Consider the following 22,062-nt stretch of genomic DNA (forward strand, 5'->3'; position numbering starts at 1 on the left):
TTAGCGAATGGCGCAGCTCTGTTTACGCACACACTCGCGGCTATTTATAGCCTTCACGTGGTGCCCAAAATTTGAGCGCTACTCAGTTCAGTTCACTTATCATATGCATTTAGAACAGCAACGAAGCATTTTTTCATTCAATTTGAATAAGAAACTAATTAAAATATTGTGAACTTGCCTACAAACAGACACATACAGGACTTCCTGGAGAGTTCAGAATGTCAAAATAAAAGCCTGATGGTTTTAAAGTTAAAAGTGCACGATTGAAATATATTACTGTTGTATTTAAAATTCTAAAAGTCAATAATATTAATAATAATAATTATTATTATCATTTGTTTACAAATTATAACAATATTTAAGTTGAATGGGTTCCAAAAAATAGCTGTGTGAATGAAAAGTGAACTGATGTCTTACAACTAAATTGATGAAAAAAGAGATCGGAATCCTTTAAAGTCCAGATACAAGTTGAAACAATTAATATATAAATAAATGGCTTCTTTTCTACAGAACACTTAGACTGGAATTACTGTTAATTTTGCTGCTACATTATCCAATAGACTAGTTAATAATAAAGTGTTTCTTAATAAGCGATACATTTATATTGAAATAATGTGTAGTTAGAGGTTTGTGTTTCTTCACATATTAAAGAGTACCCCCAATTAGTTCCACACAATAATGTAAAGATATTCTAAACTTATTATGCAAAAAACAGCAACACTGGTATCGGATCGGTATCGGTATCAGCCGATACTGAGATTTCAGATATCGGACTCGGATCAGAAGAGAAAAAGTGGGTCGGTGCATTCCTATTTATTAGTGGTTAGGTTTTGGAATTGGGTTGGGTTAGGGCCTTAGGATATCTAAAATATCGATATGATAGTATAATGTAACTAACCACAATATGGTTTAAAATACTTATACAAATATTAGTTTAAACACGTGATAAATACAAACATTGCCGTGCCTGTGAAGGAACCTTCCAAACTAAAGCCCAAAGTATACTTTGGTTTTGACGCAAATAATAAGTGTCTGTGTACAGCCGAACGCTCGGCGTTTCAAAATATATTTCATTTGACTGCGCAAACATTCACAGGTGCATACACGCTACAACTGCTATAAGATACTGGACTATTTCTCTTCAGGAGTTTAGACCCATAAAGATGTCTTTATAGTCCTTCAGACTCGAGTTATACAAATGCAGGTATCTCCTGTCCTCTTCACTCATGCGCTCTTGAGGTGCACATCCACTGTTGTTGTTTCTACCTTTGTCTCCTGTTGTGTAGTGACGATTACATCTTCTAGCGCTTCTTCATAACAGCAACAGCTCAACTGTGAGTGTTGCCACCTTGTGGACCCACTAGTTTTACTCTTTCATGAATTGTGAAACAATGTGAGATAAATGAACTGCTATTTTTTTCTGGGCAATACATGTTCAATAGCTTTTTTATTTTTTGTAGTCTATACAGAAATTGACTTTCAAAAATAAATCTTGTCTGAGAAATATACAGTAATAAAACAAAATACAGAATACTGCTCATTTCTTAAGCCTGACGGATAAACCTCATCTTTCCCCTCATCATTCCCTTAACACTGAAACGTTTTTATAGTGTATGTTCAATGTTTTTCCCTAGAGGTTTATCCTAACCATGGCTTTTTCTTGGCCAAACTAACTCGATTTATTCTCAGATAAATGTCTAAAGCTATATCATATCCTCACAAGCCCTGCAGTGAGGTCATGTCACATAATGTGTCCTCAGTGGCTAATAATTTTCTCAGCAGGGTAAACCAAGATAAAACAGCATGTGTACTACACTTAGTATGGACAGCCATACATATGGTAATGAGGCTTGTTAAAATGGGATGAATTAGTCTTTTTTACTCGGCCAAGAGCTTCTGTTTGCTAAATATTGAAGGTTGTACTTGTGTGCTTGGCTAATGAAAGGCTGTTTAATGAAGTAGTGAAGTGAATTAGTCATGTAGTTAATGATATGAGGTGAGCTATTTAACACTGTAACAAAAGTTACTCTTGGTGGCCATACATTTAAGTCAAGTGGGCAACACAGTACAACACTGTGTTCTGTATTTACGAATTTCACACGTTTTACTTCCTGACTGAAAGTTTATACTGTTCTTGTAGAGCTCTCTGAATACTTAAAAGTGTACACAATAATTTTTCCCTCATTAAAAAGTGAATTAACTCATTATGTCTCTTTGACCATTTGGATGGAGTAGCCAAGTCATTCATTCAACCTCAGAGTGCTGGCAGGATGTGTGATAAATGTGTGTTTGAGGATATATTGACTGATAATTGTTGTCATGTGTGGAGAACATAAGCTGGTGGAGGTCAACACCTCTGCAGGAGATCATCTCTAACAGCCTCCACACAATCAGAAAAAATGAGGGTTGAAGATTTGCAGACAGACCTAATTTCTGTTAGACACATGTCTCAGATGAATGTCTAAGAGTCGTGACTGTTACAAACCATCTTTTAGAGGAACAAAAAAATTGCATATTTGAAGGAATTTAGTCATTTTCATTTATTCAGTGAACAAAGTGCTGTTAAATGTTGGATGAATGTCACAAAACTAGTGATCAATGGATATATCGCCGAGGCCAAAAAATCGGTTAAAAAATATCGCATTGGCCGATATCATTATCATTTGGCCGATTAGTTTCTCAAGCCACGACGCTGCAGAGGATCGCCTGCTTGCATGAGAAGAAGCCATCTGAAATGTTGTTTTGTTGTTCGTGCCATCGTTTTACCACAATAATAGACCGGTGTGCAACACAGTCTCATTTAAACGGCCTCACATATCAGAGTCGTGACAGACGCGTATGTGCTCAAGATGTTTAAAGTGCTCACGTGTTTCATTCTCTCTTTCTTCTCAACAATTCCCTGTAACTGTTAACTGTCTTGTCTAATGATAAAAAGGCAAATATCAATCAGGAATGCATCGATTGGCTGCTGATAGTTATCGCCCAATTATTGACCAAATTAAAACCATCAGCATATTGGTTACACCTTGTCCTAAATAGACGCAACACGATAAGATTCCAGCGACAGGCAATATGTATGTCCACACTAGATGCAAAATTGCTAAAAAGATTAAATTTACAATTTAAAAGGAAAAACGTTTAATGAGGCTTAATGTACTAAAACTGTGATTTTTGAAGAACAAATTCAGTATGCACCTTATTGATGATGCATCTGAAAGCAACATGCAATGCGCAAAGTGGCACATTAAGCGTTTTCTTTTTAATGGTTTTCTATGTGGGAAAAACACTTAATGTGCAACTTTGCTGGGCTGTTTTAATGTCTAATTTAATAAATTTTAATTATGTCTCATTTAATTTAATTGAATCTAATTAACCAATCAGTGACTTGGAAACAATGGAGAAATTAAATTTTACTCTAATATTTCCATGTTTATGTCCCTGATCTGGGCTGCCCTGTCACTCACAGACCCAGTTTCAGATTAAAAGCGTGTATACGTGTGACTCCGCTGTCGTTTGGGTCAGATGATTTTTCCACTGGCCGTGTGTTTGACACCATTGATGTAGAGTGCTGCTCGAACAGTAGATGGCGTTATTTTTTTATTTTATAAAATAATAAAATATTTTTCCCCTTTTTCACCCAATTGCCAGTGTGCTTTTTTAAGTCCTCGTGGTCGCGTAGTGATTCGCCTCAATCCGGGTGGTGGAGGATGAATCCCAGTTGCCTCCGCGTCTGAGACCATCAACCCGTGCAAATAGATGGGGTTATTTGGCAGCTGCTGTTAGTGGTGGGTCGTAGTTTATTGTGCTCTGTTAGCAAGCATCAGCTAGCACAAAAATGCAACTGTACTTTGGAAACAAGCCCATACAAATAATAATGTAACTTCCCATATTTGTAAGCGACTTCATGAAAAAACAAGCACAAAGTTGCTTTTAATAAGTGGACATGGCAACACTGGCGATTACTAAACCTTAAAAAGCTGCGATCTGCATTCAGTACTTCAGTCAGCGCTGTGTGAGCAAGTGGTGCCCTCTAGCAAGCCTATAACACTGTCAGTATTGGGATTTTGTTCATCAGTGGATAAAAACATGGATCAGTAAATATTAGTCAGAAAGAACAATTGGTCTTTTGGTAAAGTTTTCGCCTCTAATCAGCCCTAATATATCTTTTTAATTTAATGAACAAAGATTTATTATTGTTTATTGTTATTTACACAGATGCTTTTTATTTACAAGGATTCATATTATTCATTATTTTATCGAAGGCTAGAGCAAGCATATTCCTAATTTGTTTTGTTAAATCAGCATAACTGCAAACTTGAATCTTAAAAAATAAGCACTGTCTTTCTTACCGCAGTAAAATTACATTGAAACATTGACCTGCAGATAAGCGGTCCTGCACTGACATGAATTCATCATGACATTGACTTGCAAAGTTTTTGAAGTTTAGAAAAAAAATCTAGTGGAAAGAGAGTTTTCTTCACAAGTTCAAGGGATGTGTCTGATATTTTCACCATCATATCAGTGCTGGCTCGTTTTCGAGTTTGATTGGGATGCTTATTGATATAAAAGTGAATTGATGAAATTAATTGAATTGAATTGAACTAATTTAAAAAAGAACATTACAAACTTGGATGAACTCATTCTCAACTAGTTTGTTTGCTACCATAATCTAATAAATAGGTTTTAATCCAAGAATTACACTAAAAATGCATTACAATTTAATATTTGTTAAAAGTGTAAAATTATTTCAGAAATTTAAGACATTCTCCATGCATATACACGCAGTGATCGGCCGAATAAGTTGTAAGAGGAATTTGGCCGCAGCCACTGATCTAGAGTCATCTTTTCCCTTACTCACTAGTAATTAAGGTTTGGACGTGTGGTTAGGAAACAGATCTGAGACCATCATTTACGAGCAGCGCCATCCCTGAGAATTGTATTATTGTATTAATATACACATACCCGTGTAGGGCTGTTGCAGCGGCATTTTTTTTATTTTTTTTAGGGTCAACCACTGCCGGTATGTACAGTTAGTTCAATTCAATCTCTTTGTAAGAAAATGCAATTTCTAATGTGCACATACTGCCTGTGGTTGTTGGACTATTGTGAGTACTGTTGTTATTTCCTTCTTCCTAATGTGTTGCAATTTCTTTGTGCAAACAATGACTAAAATGGGAAGAATAACCAGAAATCAGGTGATCTACCATCTAAAATCCTAAAAAAAAAGATCCTAAAATGTTTATTTTTACAAAGTTAAAGTTTTCTGTGAAAGTTTGAGTAAATAAAATGCTAAATAAAAAGAAATAATTTTTGTTAGGAAATTTAGGTTGATGTAATTTACTATTATATTAAATTGTGAGCTATGTCGGCATTATATGAGCCTGTCTGCCACCATGTTCTCTGGATATCAGCATTGACCATTAAAAAACCCATATCGGTCGACCTCTACATCAAACCTGCCTAGAACATGTCTGGGTCATATTTGACCTCAAAATGAAAGTAATTAAACAAAACATTAGATTGTGCACAAATTAAACAAAGCCTATTTTTCGCATCATTTTTATCATCAATATTTTTGCCACTATTTTCATGACAATTGAGCACCCTTCGCAATTGTCAGTTAAAAAAATATTCCAATTGTAATATATAGGCCTATAAGTATTCCGAATATAGTATTCCAATGGTAGGCTACAGTACATGGTTACAGTACAGTTGTAATTATGGTAGCATTTGTTGTGCTGTATTTAATTTATGCTTTATGCTTTATTTTAATTTAGTTTTTATTTTATTTTTATTTATTTTTTCCAGGAAAGATTTTAATTATTGTATTAAAGTAACAAGAATAAGATATTTTCACATTACAGTAATGAGAATTTGGGGGTAAGTATGCTTGAAGGGATAGTTCACCCAAAAATTCTGTCATCATAGATGTTTCAAACACGAATGACTTCCTTTCTTTTGTGGAACACAAACATTTCAGGCAGAAAATTACAGACTAACAGCTTCAGTTGCCGTTCACTTTTATTGGATTTTTTTCCTTTTTAATAAAAGGTTATGAGGCTACAATGCAAAATAAATAAATAGTTCGATAAAACTATTAATTGTCCTTCATATTGCCGCAAGCAGCATTTGTCACGGTCCAAGCAGTTTGGAAAGTGGAGAAAATTACCAGAATAGCCAAATTAGAAAGAACAGATCTGTCAGGAGCAAAGGAATTTCATTACTAAGTACCCTAGTTACTTTGGAGGTGTTGTGTTTGCAGACTTAGCAATTAGCAAAACAAAACGCATATCTTTCATATAGATTTCATTTCAGTCTGCCATTTTGAAATCGACTTTTCAAAACCTAAATTTCAAATTCCTTTTAGACCGTTGGTACTATTCATTTGAAATTTTGCATGTATCATGTAGAGACCCTCATGACAAAAGATTATCAAAAGAATCTTCATTCATAAAATTGTTTAAAATATATATATAAGCCAATATGTTATTTGGCCAGTTTACTTATCAGCATATATCTTCTGATTGAAAATGACTGTTAACTTTTTGATGGTCATGATGGTCTGTAGATAATACATGCAAAAATTCATTCGAAAAAGTAGGTTTTTCAGAAAACTCAAAATGACGAACGGAAATAAAAATCTGAGACATATGTTTTGTTTTGCTAACCCTTGTAAGTCTGCAAACACCATACCTACAAAGTAACTTAGAGTACTTAGTAATACAATTACCCCTGACAGATCTGTTCTTTCAAATAATCTTTCAAGCAACATTTGTTATATAATATTATCATATTATAGCAGGTGTTTCACAAGTGCCGAATTTAATAGGGCTCTTAAAAATGTAAAATTGAATTTGTCTTGTTTTGAAGTTTGGTATTTGGTATATTAAAAATGTTATTTTTTGCCTGTCTACAGCCATTGATGGCACAGTGTAGGGGTTTGGGACTGAGAGTGTTCTTGCGTTGCCATCAGCCAAACAGTGAGTGCGTTACATGCACACCAATATGCTGATAACTACCAAAAATCAGCTTCCTCAAATATCAAAAAATGCTAAAAAATGGCAGGTTTTAAATCATGTACTTCCGGTGGACATGTGCCAGCTGAGGAACTGCCATTGAGATGAATGTGATTACTAACAGCTTGCTCCAGGAGTTATAGACCCTCTTGGGCATATCACCTGGTATAGTCACCACATTAATCAATAAACCGATTGTTCATGTGTTATTGATCTAGTTGTTGGCTCTGAAATGGTACCCATGGCACCAGGCACCGCAGGGTTTTGCTGGGGCATGGTGCTCATTTAACGTTCTTCTGTTTGGCTTTTGTCAGATAACACCTGCGAGTAAAGCATCACTGAGCGACCTGTGCCCGGGAGACACCATCCTGACCATCAATGGAGACAGCACAGAGAGCATGACACACATGGAGGCCCAGAACCGCATCAAAGCCTGCACAGATCAGCTTGTGCTGGTTATCAGCAGGTAATGCCCTATGGCCTTTATATCTGTCTTTATATCTGTAAATGTGAATGTAGTGTCCAAAAGAATCAATGATGTTTTGTAATTTCCACAAAAGAAAGAATGCCATTCAGGTTTGGACCCACATGTGATAGAAAATGAGAGAATTTTCATTTTTGCGTGAATCTTGAAGCTGTTAGCATGCCTGGCTTTGCTGTAGAAATGACAATATGATAAAAGACAGGATCCTTTTTACACAAACAAAATTAATTTCAGTGTGAGATTCTCTGAGAGGCATCATATACTACGTCTTACCATATTTGGTATGTGTCCTCCGAGCGAGCTGCGCTTGTTATTTGGAAAAGCCCTGAACACTTGGTAGAACTGCTCATTTATCAGCTTTGGACACTAAGTGGTACATTCACACAGAGGTAGTACATTTATTTAAGGATACCTTGGGTTGTGTTTACAGAGTGCTGAACTGGGAACTTGGAAACTTGGTTACTCCAGTAAATCCACATTGATTAACACTAGAGCATCTTTAAGTAGATTTTTTTATTTCTTATTTTCCTACCTGAGTACACAGAGGGAATTTATATTCTGAAATAACAAGCATAACGTCAGTTCAGGCAGGTCACGTTAGTCAAGCTGCAATCAGCTGACACTCGACTGATCATGACGACTACAAAAACAATTCAGATGCTTATCGGAGCGGTTCAGTTTAAGTCCTCCATTTATTCACTGCATTAGCGGCCTTTCCATTGCATGGATCCAAGCTGCACTTAATCCCCAGCTCCTACTGTATGGCAGATTTGCCTTTGAGATTTCTTTACATCTGTCTTGTGTTCTGTGCTCTTAGACTATGATTGATTGGCAGTTTGGAATTCCTATCTTCAATGTGTTTTTGTGACTTGTTCTTGATTTACCAACTTGATGTATTTGAAGTTAACCACATTGAAGTTACCGCCAACACCAACAGATTGCTTCAAGTGTCTATAAGTGAATAAAAGTGTTCATTCAATTATTCAAGTCGAGTATCGATTTGATGGATGTGGTCCTGACTCCTGACTGAATGTTAATGCGTTTTGGGTTCCCTCACAATAGCTTTATCTATTCCTCATGAAAATTAACCATGGTTTTGCTATGGTAACTATAGCTCAACTATGGTATTTGTAGTAAAACCATTATCACCTTTCTTTAACTACAGTAACCATATTTTAACCATGATATTTGTGGTAAAAATGATATAATGGTTAAAATAAGTAAATAATGGTTTTCAGAAAAACCAAAACTACGGTTATAAAAATCTTAATCATTCTGCTAAAGAAACATTTTTACCATAGTAACACCATGATTAATTTGTGTTATGTGCACTAAGGTTGCTCTTTTTGTTTGATAATCCCAACCGCCCTTACACAACTTTGACTCAATGGCGTGAGTTTAGGGTGGGACTATTGGTTTGTTCGACTAATGGCAAATGAAAGGATTGTTCAGGAAAGCTGTTTTTGCAATTTTGTTTGGTAAATTTAGTGGCACTGAAGTTACACACTTCAGCTTTAAAACAACACAAAACAATTTGCCAATGGGGTAAGAAATATATGTTCTCTAAAAACATGTCTTATATCTTTTTAAGCAAAATTAGGTATCACTTTACATTAATGATCCCTAAGAGGTTATAAAGGGGCTTATTAGTAACTAATAATTAATTTACAAATTCATTATAAATTATTGATATGCAGTTATAACAGCATGCATAAAAAGGGTAACTTTCATGCAGTACCTGCCAAAGGGGTTCATTAAGTAAGGGTTAATCCACGGCTAGGTGTGCGTTAAATTATTTTAATGCACAACATGGAGGTGAAGAACCACCCGATGCGAAGCGCATACAAATCGTTTAACGCACACCTAGCCATGAATTATCCTGCTTATATCATGGTCACTTGCCAGCATTGATTACCTACAGCTGTCATTGATTTTTACAGAGCAAATATTTACTGGAAGAATAACAATAATGGTTAACTTTTTCTACAGGTTGTTAGATCTAGAGTTCTGCCTGACACAGAGATAAAGTAGTACGATAATATCACAGTTTTATGGAGACCAAACACTCTTTTTAAACTGTTAATTTAAATACTCAATCCAGAAATAGTAATAGCCACATAATGTAGAATGGTTGGCAGTCCTCAGAACATCTAATATTTAATTCCTATTCTTTGTCATTTTCACATTAATTGGGAAAAACCTGCATTGCTGACATGACAGTTGTAAAAGTAGCACTTACTGTTCATGATGAAGAGAGAATAATCCAAAACGCTCTAAACCTGCAGACTTTGACCTCTGTGACATCCATTTGGTATCCATTAGGGAAGAACGATTGATTGAATTAAGAATGAAATCACAATGTTGCACAATTTCAAAACAGCTAAGGTTGAGTGCTATAAAACAGTCTCCTTCAGAGTTTCAGTAAGAGATGTGTGATCATGGGGTGCCCTGTAGTGGCTATAGAGACACATGTTGAGCTGGACAGCAATATTAAATGATGTTTATCATATTACAATTTAAATAATCTTGCCTCGTCTTGCCGGACAGCCAAAGACACATTTGATGTGTCCCGGATACCTTCTCTCCCCCTCCGTGCAAAACAGCTGAATGTCAAATCATACTTTCCTCACAAGTGCTTTTGGTGAGTAATAAAGGGCTGATGAACACTGTAGTCTTTTCTGTGTTTCCTGTAGTGCTTCACAGGTGATTTAAGGACAGCACTGCATGACTTGTTGATGTTGTTTTGTGATGTGATGTTTAATCCCAGCTCTGAGACTATATTCATGTCCAGAGGTCGTTTGAACAGAAGCATAAATCTCTCACTTCGGAGGACAGCAGAGTAGGTGCATTAATATAGAACGGTGATTAAAACTGACTGGAACTACCTGTGCATTAAATGGTTTTAATGCACACATTCCAACCAATCAGAATCGAGTGAGAGACCATGGTATAATGACTAATATTTAATGTACAAATGCATTCTAAATAATTTATATGCTGTTATAACAACATGTATAAAGGTGCCTTTAATGCCATACCTGCCAAATAGTGAGCCATTTTACCTCACATGTTATAAATGCTTAGTAACACTTATTCAAAATTAGTAACCTATGAAAATGTACTTAACATTTAAAGTGGACACTTGAGAAGCATTTATAAAGGATTTACCAACATTAGAAACCTGTACATAAAGTTCGATATTGATTAATCTTCATCAGGCTTTATTATATGATATAAGCTGTGAATAAGCATGGGGACCTGAAAAGTGTTTTTGCAGAGGACTTAAGCTAGGATGTGATAAATTGGGACAGTACTTTATCAGTACTTTAACACCTAAGTCTAGCCCCTAAACCCAACTCTACTCCTAAACCTGTACCTCAACCTCAGTTGCTGCAAATGTGAATCTTGTGAGAATTTTGCAGATCAACATGTAGTTACACAGTAAATACATTGTATTGGATGTGTTTTAATGGTAGTACATAAACTCAGCAAAAAAAGAAACATCTCTTTTTCAGGACACTGTATTTTAAAGATAATTTTGTAAAAATTCAAATAACTTAACAGATCTTTATTGTAAAGGGTTTAAACAATGTTTTCCAAGCTTGTTCAATGAACCATAAACAATTAATGAACATGCACCTGTGGAACGGTCGTTAAGACACTAACAGCTTACAGACGGTAGGCAATTAAGGTCACAGTTATAAAAACTTAGGACACTAAAGAGACCTTTCTACTGACTCTGAAAAACACCAAAAGAAAGATGCCCAGGGTCCCTGCTCATCTGCGTGAATGTGCCTTAGGCATGCTGCATGGAGGCATGAGGACTGCAGATGAGGCCAGGGGAATACATTTCAATGTCCGTACTGTGAGACGCCTAAGACAGCGCAACAGGGAGACAGGAAGGACAGCTGATCGTCCTCGCAGTGGCAGACCACGTATAACAACACCTGCACAGGATCGGTACATCCGAACATCACACCTGCGGGACAGATACAGGATGGCAACAACAACTGCCCGAGTTACACCAGGAAAGCACAATCCCTCCATCAGTGCTCAGACTCCACAATAGGCTGAGAAAGGCTGGACTGAGGGCTTGTAGGCCTGTTGTAAAGCAGGTCCTTACCAGACATCACTGGCAACAACGTCGCCTATGAGCACAAACCCACCTTCACTGGACCAGACAGGACTGGCAAAAAGTGTTCTTCACTGATGAGTCACAGTTTTGTCTCACCAGGGGTGATGGTCGGACTTGTCGAAGGAATGAGCATAACACCGAGGCCTGTACTCTGGAGCGGGATCGATTTGGAGGTGGAGTGTCCGTCATGGTCTTGGGCGGTGTGTCACAGCATCATTGAACTGAGCTTGTTGTCATTGCAGGCAATCTCAATGCTGTGCGTTACAGGGAAGACATCCTCCTCCTTCATGTGGTACCTTTCCTGCAGGCTCATCCTAACATGACCCCCCCACTCCTTTGTTCAGGGACACATTATTCCATTTCTGTTAGTCACATGTCTGTGAAACTTGTTCAGTTTATGTCTTAGTTGTTGAATCTTTTTATGTTCATTTACACATGTTAAGTTTGCTGAAAATAAAAGCAGTTGAAAGTGAGAGGATGTTTCTTTTTTTGATGAGTTTAGTAGTTAAAGTTACCAAAGATAAAGTATGACCCATAAAATGCTCACTATTTGGCAGGTATTGGATGGAAGTTGACCATTTTACGGATGTCACAATAACTGCATCTAAATGATTTATAAAGCATTTGTAAATGACTTATTAGCCATAAATGAACTCCTTTATAAATGCTTAACAAAGGGCACATTACTTTAAAGTGTTACCCAAATTTACGTTGTTGTAAGGATGTTTAGATATTTTTCTGGAATACAAAACAAAAAGGAAATGATATTTTTGCAGTGTGAGTGTTTTTAGTGTATTGCTATACCATTGCTTGGGTCTTCTGGCTGGTTGTAAGAGCATTGTTGCTTCCTGTCCCAAGTCAAAAGGGCCCATGATAAGGTTCCTCCCTTAATATAGGTCTATAGAATTTTTTCACCCATTTTATCATCTACTAGGTGAAAATCATCCAGTTGCTTATAAAAGTACATACCTCTCCACAACATGGGACATGCACCAGAGTTTAATTCTTATGGTTTGTTCAAATCGTAGTGATGCTTGCCTTAGCAAATAGCACAAATAATCAAAGGTCTAGCTAGTCTGTGCCGTTTGGAAATTGGATCAAGTTGTTACAAAGAGAACTGTACTCCACCTCACAGTTTGTCACTGTTTTAATCCATACAGGGCTGTCTTCATATCTAATTTTTATGGTCTGCCATAATACCTCTGGGAAGGTCATGTGGAAATGCAAATGCAAAAACTTGGTCCCCTGTATCTATTGGTGTGTGACCTTTAGCATATGCCAGTGAGTAATTTCTATTGAGTGGTGTGCTGGCGAGATAAGTGCTGTTTCATTCCACATGAAAGTCATGGAAGGGAGGGAGTGAAATAGATGACAGTATAAAGGTTCTCTTTTCTGTGTGTTTGGATGGAAATGCAATTACATGGAGCACACCACCCAGAGTCATATTTAAGTTCTCTTCTTGACTTGAGAGATGTGAAAATATTTGTCTTTAAGTTTCCTACATTCAGTTGCATGTACAAACACATTTATTTCTGAAACAAACACACTCAAGTAAATCACATGAATAATTTTATGCCAAATTTTTGTCTATACTGTATCTTGTCTATTCATCAGAAATGAATTCAGTGTTATCTCCACCGTTGCAGTTTGAGTTGAGAGATTGATGATATGAGAATTTGGCTAAATGTATGACAAATGATCAGTAAACTAGTCAAGGCATTGCCAAAAAATGTGCCGCATCTTTGAAATATAAAACTCTCATGTCAAAAAACTGGCTCTTCCAGGTAAGACAAATGTTTAGAGGAGTTTAGTCCATGTGTAAGGTAAGCTCACAATATATGAAGGCAAACATATTATTTGCTTATTTACCGGAAACAGTGCCATTTTTGCCAGATTATTACAACAACAACAACAAAAAACATCATCCAATATTCAAATTAGTGGTCAACAAAAATGGGTTTTTCAATGTCAAGTCAAATTTATTTGTATAGCGCTTTTCACAACAGCCGTTGTTTCAAAGCAGCTGTACATGAAATTATGCTATAACAGAAAAAGAATGAATATAATGCCAATATTAGTTATGTTTAGAACTAGTAATAGTTAAAATTAGTAAACTAAAGCCCTATTCGGATGGCAATTGTTTCTCAGGGTGGCATCTGTAAAAGGATATTTTCATGGCTCCTCTGTGATAAAACTCGTGCGTTCGGATGACAATTAAATCATGGAGGACGTGCGTGACTTTTTGTCAATCACATGATTGCAGTTGCGCTTGTTATATTGAAAATTCATCAATCCACAAACTGTGTGCTCTGTATTTGCTTTTAAATATGTTTGGAATTACGCTAAAGTGAAAATAATTTTTTTAAAGCATGAGGGAACCACGCTGCAAAGCACTGCAGACATTTACAGTGTACATTTTCACAAATGGAACAAGCCATAATTCTTGCAAAGAGCAATTAAATGAATCAAGAAACTGTCGGGACAAGACTGTTTATCAATGCAGTCAAATAAATCTGTCAATAGGGGTATGCATGTTTCGTCACCCGCATCATCTCAGTTGCGCAAGGAAGGAGATATAGAAGCAGCACATATCAAGGACAGTAAAGATAGTTGAAATGGTTTTCTTATGTTTTATCTATCAAAATAATCATTTGGAATTATCTGTCTGTGTTTAAAAAGTGGAGGTGGAAATTAAACATTTTAAATAAGATAGACATTAACCTGGTAACTTTTCTGGGACTACTCGATCCGTATAAACGAGTAGTCATGCAAGCCCTGTGTATAAATGTATTTAGTAAACGTTTCTACATTAAAATGTGACATTAAATTTTATTGCATTGCTGCCATAATTTTTTATTTTAATTTAAATCATTTACTTGATCTGGCTCTCATTTTTCTTTCCCTTCTACTTAAGAGTTCCCACTCACTGTGTTGAGCGGCGACATCATTTTATTATTGTGAATTATTAAAAATTTTTACACAATCCTCCAATTTTCACAACTGTCCAGTACCGACAGAGCCGTTACCGCGTGCATCGCAAACGTACGGCACTTAGCGGTGGACAAAAAGGATATCCAAAACGACTTTTGGATTGTAAACTTAGAGATGTGGATTCGGATGGTAATTACCACACGACCTTGGTGTTTGTCAAAAAACAGTAGGTAATTTGGCCAGGAATTTTCTTGCGGGAGGTGGGAGAAAAACACAGACATTTCGGATTCAGACGGCAATAAAATTACTGACTTCCCCCTGTAAATGTTGTAATTACCTCACGTCCCCATATAAAATAATTGCCGTCCGAATAGGGCTTAAGTAAGTGTTGTGGGTCAGTGGTTAACAAAAAGATTTTGTATGAACTGTAAGTTTTAGTGTTATATATGAACTATAAGTTTTAGTGTTAAAGTCCTTGAAGTCATCCCGAATTAACTGAGGAAATACACGTAGATGCATTGTCCTTTGATTTTGGCCTATGAAGACATTTGTTAGTGGTTAATTCATTTTCTGTGTAGTTAATTGTTTTTGTGTTGTCCCTCCTTTGACCAAGTTGATATAGGTATCATTCAGTGAGGAGCATCGCAGTCCTGGAAGCTTATGGCAGGTAATTTTGGTTAAATCCATCCTGAGCCCATACTTCAGACAGTAGCTCATGAAGAATCCCATGTCTTTGAGTTTGCATCAATTCATCCTCTGTGAAGTCTGTGTTAGTAGACTGAAGTGAAGTCTGGCTGGCACATGCTGCAGTTGGTCATCATCACTCAGCGACACAGTGGGAGTCAGACATCAGGCAGGACCGGAGATGGATATAATCCCGAGTTTTAGACAGGGAAAGAAATAGAATGTCTTGTTTTATTCTTAAACTATTACACCTATTACTACTACTAATACTAAATATGTGGTTACAGCTTTGCAAATTAACAAGTTATTTATTATTATTTATTATTTTATTTATTTTTTTGGATTTTTTCTCCCAATTTGGAATGCCCAATTCCCAATGTGCTTTTAAGTCCTTGTGGTCGCGTAGTGATTCGCCTCAGTCCGGGTAGTGGAGGACGAATCCCAGCTGCCTCCGCATCTGAGACCATCAACCCGCGCATCTTATCTCGTGGCTTGTTGAGCGCGTTGCCACGGAGACATAGCGCATGTGGAGGATTCAAGCCATCCACCGTGGCAACCACGCTCAACTCACCACGTGCCCCACCGAGAATGAACCACATTATAGTGACCACGAGGAGGTTACGCCATGTGACTCTACCCTCCCTAGCAACCGGGCCAATTTGGTTGCTTAGGAGACCTGGCTGGAGTCACTCAGCACACCCTGGGATTCAAACTAGTGAACTAGCGAACTCCAGGGGTGATAGGTTATTTATCATTATTGACCCTAAGCCTAACTCTGTCAAACTATTTAAACCCTGTCACAGTAAGTCTGAAATGTGTATATACTAATTTGAATAAGTAACTGAGTCAATACAGGTATTATCACTCAGTTTCTGTGTGACTTTTTTGATATTTAAAAACATAACAGTGTTGAAGGTTAGTGCAAAAATGGCTAATATTTCCCTTATCATAGCACGATAACAGTGTTTACAGTAAGTATTCTTTTTCTGTGTACAAAAAGCAATAATTTGCCTGTAAAACAAAACAAAATAAGTCAATATTTTAGCTTTTCTAAAAGCTAAATTTAGGTTTAATATTTTTTATAACCCATTAAAATGTAATGGTAATGAATGGACCTGCAAATTAGCCTAAAGTTTATTCTGATAAAAACCAAACATTTATAAATAAAATAGTGTATTGTTTTAAGTTATTTTCCATTACACACTAAAAAAAAGAGTTAAACCAATCAAATACTGAGACTTAAAGGGATAGTTCACCCAAAAAGGAAAATCATCTCATTGTTTACTCACTCTCATGCCATCCCAGATGTACATGACTTTCTGTCTTCTGCTGAACTTAAATGAAGGTAGGTCCATACAATGCAAGTGAATGGTGACCAAAACTTTGAAGCTCCAATAAGGACGTAAAGGCAGCATAAAAGTAATCAAAAGGCTCCAGTGGTTAAATCCATATCTTCTGAAGTAATATGATAGGTGTGGGTGAGAAACCGAACAATATTTATGTCCTTTCTTTACTAAAAATTCTCCTCCGAACCAGTAGGTGGCGATATGCACGAAAAATGCAAATCACCAAAAACAAAAGAAGAATGTGAAAGTGGACTTAAATATTGATCTGATTCTCACCCACATCTATCATATTACTTCTGAAGACATGAATTTACTTTTATGCTGCCTTTATGTGCTTTTTGAAGCTTCAAATGTCTGATCACCATTCATTTACATTGTGTGGATGAACATAGCTGAAATATTCTTCTTTAAAAATCTTTATTTGTGTTCAACAGATGAAAGTCTTCTTTAGAATGATAGTTTCGGCTAGCAATAATTTGTAAACCTAAAATTGTAATTATGATGATAAATTGTCAAACTTCTTAAAGTGTATGCTTAATACACACAAGTAATTTATTCATATTTAACTTGGAATCATTTAATAAAATAGGGATATATTATTTATTTAAGGATTTAAAAAATATATTATTGAATTGTTTATTATATAAAAAATATTGCACAGGGATAGAATGACATGAAAATTATTATTTTAAATGTTTAAACATTTCCAAATACTTAAAACATGTCTCTTTTTAGTCAACTTTACATTTAAACTGCTATTTATGAAACCCAGACAGCCCAGCCAATTATATTAAATTATGCAATGCTATATTTCTGTCGTACATTCTTCACTTTCACACGTTAAGGCTAAAACCCACGAGCCCTTATTCCGCATGAAGGAAAACATTTGAGACTCTGCGTGAATAAGCAAATGTTTCTTCATCTATCATCTTCACAGAAATGGAGCAAGCATCTTCTCCTCCTCCAAGTATGAACCAAGAACATTATGTGAATGTTAAATTAAAGTGAAACTATCAAAATCCTTGCTTGTGTTTTCGCAGGAGTTTGGCGTGAACCTCCGCAAGCAGTACGCGCATCAGAGCGCTTCACACGCTGCTCTGCTATGACTGCGTTTGGTCTGCGGTTCATTTGGTGTGCTCACATTATATGACAAGAACGGAAAATGAGACACAAAAACGCGGTCACGGTAATCATGGTATTTCTATATTTACTTAAAATTCCCTTATTTGGACAGTAAAATATGATTGGATTATGAAATACACAATAAATACGGTTAGATCAAATAAATCGCAGACAGTATGTAATGCAACTTTGTATGGCAAGCCTGAAGGTACTTATGTCATAAAGAAATGCAAAACAGACTGGTACCTCTTTGTTTTCACATCGCACAAATCAATCGAACCACAAAAGGACCCACAAATGAACTGAACTCAGACCACCTCCTGAGGTGGTCTGAGTACAGTTCGCTTTTGGGTCCTTTTAGGGGGATCTGAGACCAGTTGGGTTGTTCACATATACATGTTATACCGCTCTGAGGGTGTGTTCACACACATGTTTGGTTAGATTAAAACGAACTCTGGTGCGATTGCTCTGTTAGTGTGGTTAATTTGAACAAGTGTGAACGCTGCCATCCGAACCTTGGTGCGCACCAAACAAGCGGACCAAGACCGCCTGAATAGTGGGTTCGGTCCGCTTCTAAATGAACTCTTGTGCGGTTCAATTGATATATGAACGCGACATGGACCAAAGATGTCTAAACGGACCAAAAACAGGAAGTAATTTGCCTAATACTGACCTCAAGCATACCTGGTTCTTCTCATCATAGAACCAGCCGTCCCCTTGCAGCATATCTTCATTTGTGTGTGCAACGGAGGAATTCCTGGTGCTGTTTTGACTCCTTTACACATTTTATTAGCTCTTCGTTTGTTCTCAGCTGGTAAAAATACCACCTACGTAAATCCAAGGAGCGCATTTAGCCCAGCAGCCAGCATTGTTTTGGATGTTCGGCAAGTTCCATCGCAAAATATATGTCATAAAAGCTGTCCAATCAGGTTGTGACCTTATGATTATGCCGTTTGTTTTGTATCTTTAGGTTCGGTGTTAAAAATGCCAGTATGAACGCTAAGCGAACCAGGACTAAATGTATCATTTTCTTTTTTGGTCCAGACCAAGAGAACCAAGAGAACCGAACTACAAGTGTGAACACACCCTGAGAGCACTTGGAGTGCTCAAACAAACTAGGTGGGAAAATGCCCTAATATTATGATTAGTTAGTACTATTTAATGTAATTGATTTATGCCGTAATATTTTGCCTTATCCCTTTTATTCAGCCACAAATTATAAACCAGATTAATTGTTGTACAAACATGTCAGGAACGAGGCTGGAAATAATATTTACACATGTCTTTGCAGACAGCCTAGTACCAGAGCAGTCATTTTACAACCAAAATAACCAGTATTTCATAACTGATTGTATGTGTGTAAGTAAAGCAATTCAAGAATAGGTCTTCATTCTTGTTCAGTCAAAGGTCTGGCTACTCGAAAGTGAGCCGAAAGTGTCATATAAGCACCACAAAATTATGCAGTTGCTTTTTAGCTATTATACTTTTCGTCTCAGATTTGTTTTTTATGACACTTATCAGTTAGGTTTAAGGTTTCAGGTAGGGACATAGGTTTTGTTGATTTAAACCTCGATAGAGCATTAACCTTAAAATCATATGTTTGGGAGAACATTTTACACGCTTTTAACGGCACACGGTGGACATTTCACCTCGGAACTGCCACAAAGCATGTTACGAACCACCTAATGTCATATTGCAACCAAATGTTGTTGCCACAGTCACGTAATTCATGAGATCATGCTGATTGGGGTGGTTTCATCTGGTTCTAAATATGGTCCTAAAAATCTTAATTTTGAATAAATGTAAGTGCGAACTTATTGATGAATCATGATTTTGGCATGAAAATTTTGTATTTTATATGTGAGTGAGTGAATGACATCAGTGTCTTGTTAGCGGATGTGCTGGATGTGTTACCAGGACACATCGTTATGGTCTATTGGAACATGTCATACAAACTCACCCTGGCAGCATATCCTCAAGTTCCTGTGCCCACTGTGAGGACAGACAACAGCTGCTGTGAATCTCTCTGTATCTCCTCCACCTCCCCATTCCTCTTTAAGGAAAGCTGCAGTCTGGTAAAGGCAGTGAGTCCAGATGACAAAGATTGGTTTCCAAAAGTCATGGAGCTGTCGGAAAGAGCGTGCTTTGCCAGCGAGTTAAAACCGAGTGAGTCATAAGACTCGGGTCATGAAAGAGCAGGGGAGCAGAGGAAATAAAAAAGAGGAATTAAGTGAAAGAGAAAACGAGGGCAAAGCTCTCCATCCCAGCTCTGCTTACTGGACTATGACTCATGAATGTAGGATTGTGTGTGGATTTGAAAGCTCAGAGAAGGAAATAAAGAGAGGGAAGACTTACATTTGCCATTTAAAGCTCTTCCCTGATGGTTTTAAAGGGAATATCAGAGGTATGGGGGAGTCGGTGGGGTGATGTCGTCATTGATCTTGTCCACTCCTCCAGACAAGTAATGGCCTTTAGTGAAAGTCAAAAACCTGTTAGTGTCTGAAATAAAAACAGATTTGTTTTGAAGTGATCAGTCCTCTTTTTTTTGTCCAATTCGAACACACGCAACAACCGGAAATGAAAAGGGAATTTGCTCTCTTAAAACATGTTAGTCTTGTTGCGAATGATTCATTCGAGCATGTTATTCTGCTCATTATGCATTTTATTAAAAAAATACTTGCCAAATAAATAAATGCACATGAAACATTGATTTGAGTTAAACTTTTATTAGCTTAATTGTAGAGATCGAACAGTGGCACATGCAGTGACTCACAAATACCAGCATGAGCGGTCTGATACATTGATGTGCGGTTGTTACTAAGAAATATCAGACCACTAGATGGCGCCAATGACCAATCAGGATTGAGTATTCCAAAGAGCCATAAAATAAATGTATATAACGCACAGACACAATAACGATTATATACAACCATATTATGCACATAATCTTAAATCTGTTTTGCATTACTGGGCCACTGCAAAGTGCCAAATACTCACTGTGAATGCAAGAGCCTGCTTGAGAAATATGAGATTTCAAAAGCCAATTTGAACAGTTCATTACAGTGTTTTCTGGAAGTGTCTGTGTATTAGACACCTTCCTGAAAATGGAGATGCAAAAAAAAAAAAAAAACAGCACAGCCAAAGTAAACCCTTAACTATTGCAATTGAATCATTCAATCAAGAAATCCTGACCAGAAGGAGATAATTATAGAGACGAAGGGTAATCGACAGAGCTGTATGACTCTTAAGTGAAGATCTGAAACAGCTGGCTTTAGACTATTTTGTCGTTGACAAATGAGGTTGTCTGAGATTAAAAAAATAAATAAGACACTTTCAAAAATCAAGTTTAAGCACGTCTCAAGTTCGTAGGAATCAAATCTTTGTAATGCATTGGTTTCATACATAAAAAAAAAAAAAAGATTTATAACTCTCTCTTTACCAAAAATGTATTTGATGAATTTTTTTAAAGTAATTTTTTCAAATGGTGTAACCATCAATTAAAAGGTTTTCAAATATTTTCTTGCCTTCCTTTCCTAATATATACAGTACATATGTAAATGTTATACATATACAGTATATCGTAAATGTATCTCATTTATACATAAACTCAAAAAAGCCCATTTTTAAGATTTATGCATTTCAATTTCATAACAAAATTCCATCAAATTTAATTGTGTAATTATTAACAAAATTTAATTAATTATATCTTAAATATATATATTTTTTAAATTATTTTTTTTGTTAAAGATTACACAACTCAATTGATGGGATTTGGTTATGAAATTAAAATGTGTAAATCTTGAAATTATTTTTTGGAGTGAACACATCCATAGGCTAATTATATATATATATATATATATATATATATATATATATATATATATATATATATATATACATGCACTCATATATTCTGTATACACTTTGCACATCTTTCGCAACTAATCTATACCCTCTCAAGATTTACAGGTATTCTGCATCTAGTAGTTCAACCTAATGGTGTTTTGGTGGTGTTTATGGCTTTTCTCAGGGGTCCTTTAGCTCAAACATCTAGGGGGCTTTTTACCCCAAATACCACCCTTTCAAAATACGGAAATGGTCTATAGTCATTTTGTACCCTACTATTTTAAATAATAGTAATCATTATTCAGTGTGTCCTGCGCAGAATTCAGAAGTCCTTCATTTGCACCACTGGAGGATGGTTGAAAAAAAATCTGTAAAGAAGACGTCTTTCTCCATTCATGTGTTTATTGTGTCTTAGTGATTATAGAAGACAGAGATTTTGAACACCGTCCCACTGCCTAATTATGCACCACATTCTGAATTGAAAATTGCATGACAGAT

General features: G+C 36.4%; 1 protein-coding gene across 1 annotated transcript in view; it reads left to right on the plus strand.

Moving 5' to 3' along the window:
* The window catches only part of LOC127430676 (PDZ and LIM domain protein 4-like), a 75,140-nt gene that overhangs the window by 8,019 nt on the left and 45,059 nt on the right, over window positions 1-22,062 (plus strand). The window contains exon 2 of the mRNA XM_051680628.1: window positions 7,331-7,482. Coding sequence (XP_051536588.1) covers window positions 7,331-7,482 — 152 coding nt within the window. The remainder of the gene's footprint in view (window positions 1-7,330; window positions 7,483-22,062) is intronic.

Source organism: Myxocyprinus asiaticus, chromosome 40, assembly GCF_019703515.2.
Source record: "Myxocyprinus asiaticus isolate MX2 ecotype Aquarium Trade chromosome 40, UBuf_Myxa_2, whole genome shotgun sequence".
In the NCBI taxonomy this organism is placed as follows: domain Eukaryota; kingdom Metazoa; phylum Chordata; class Actinopteri; order Cypriniformes; family Catostomidae; genus Myxocyprinus; species Myxocyprinus asiaticus.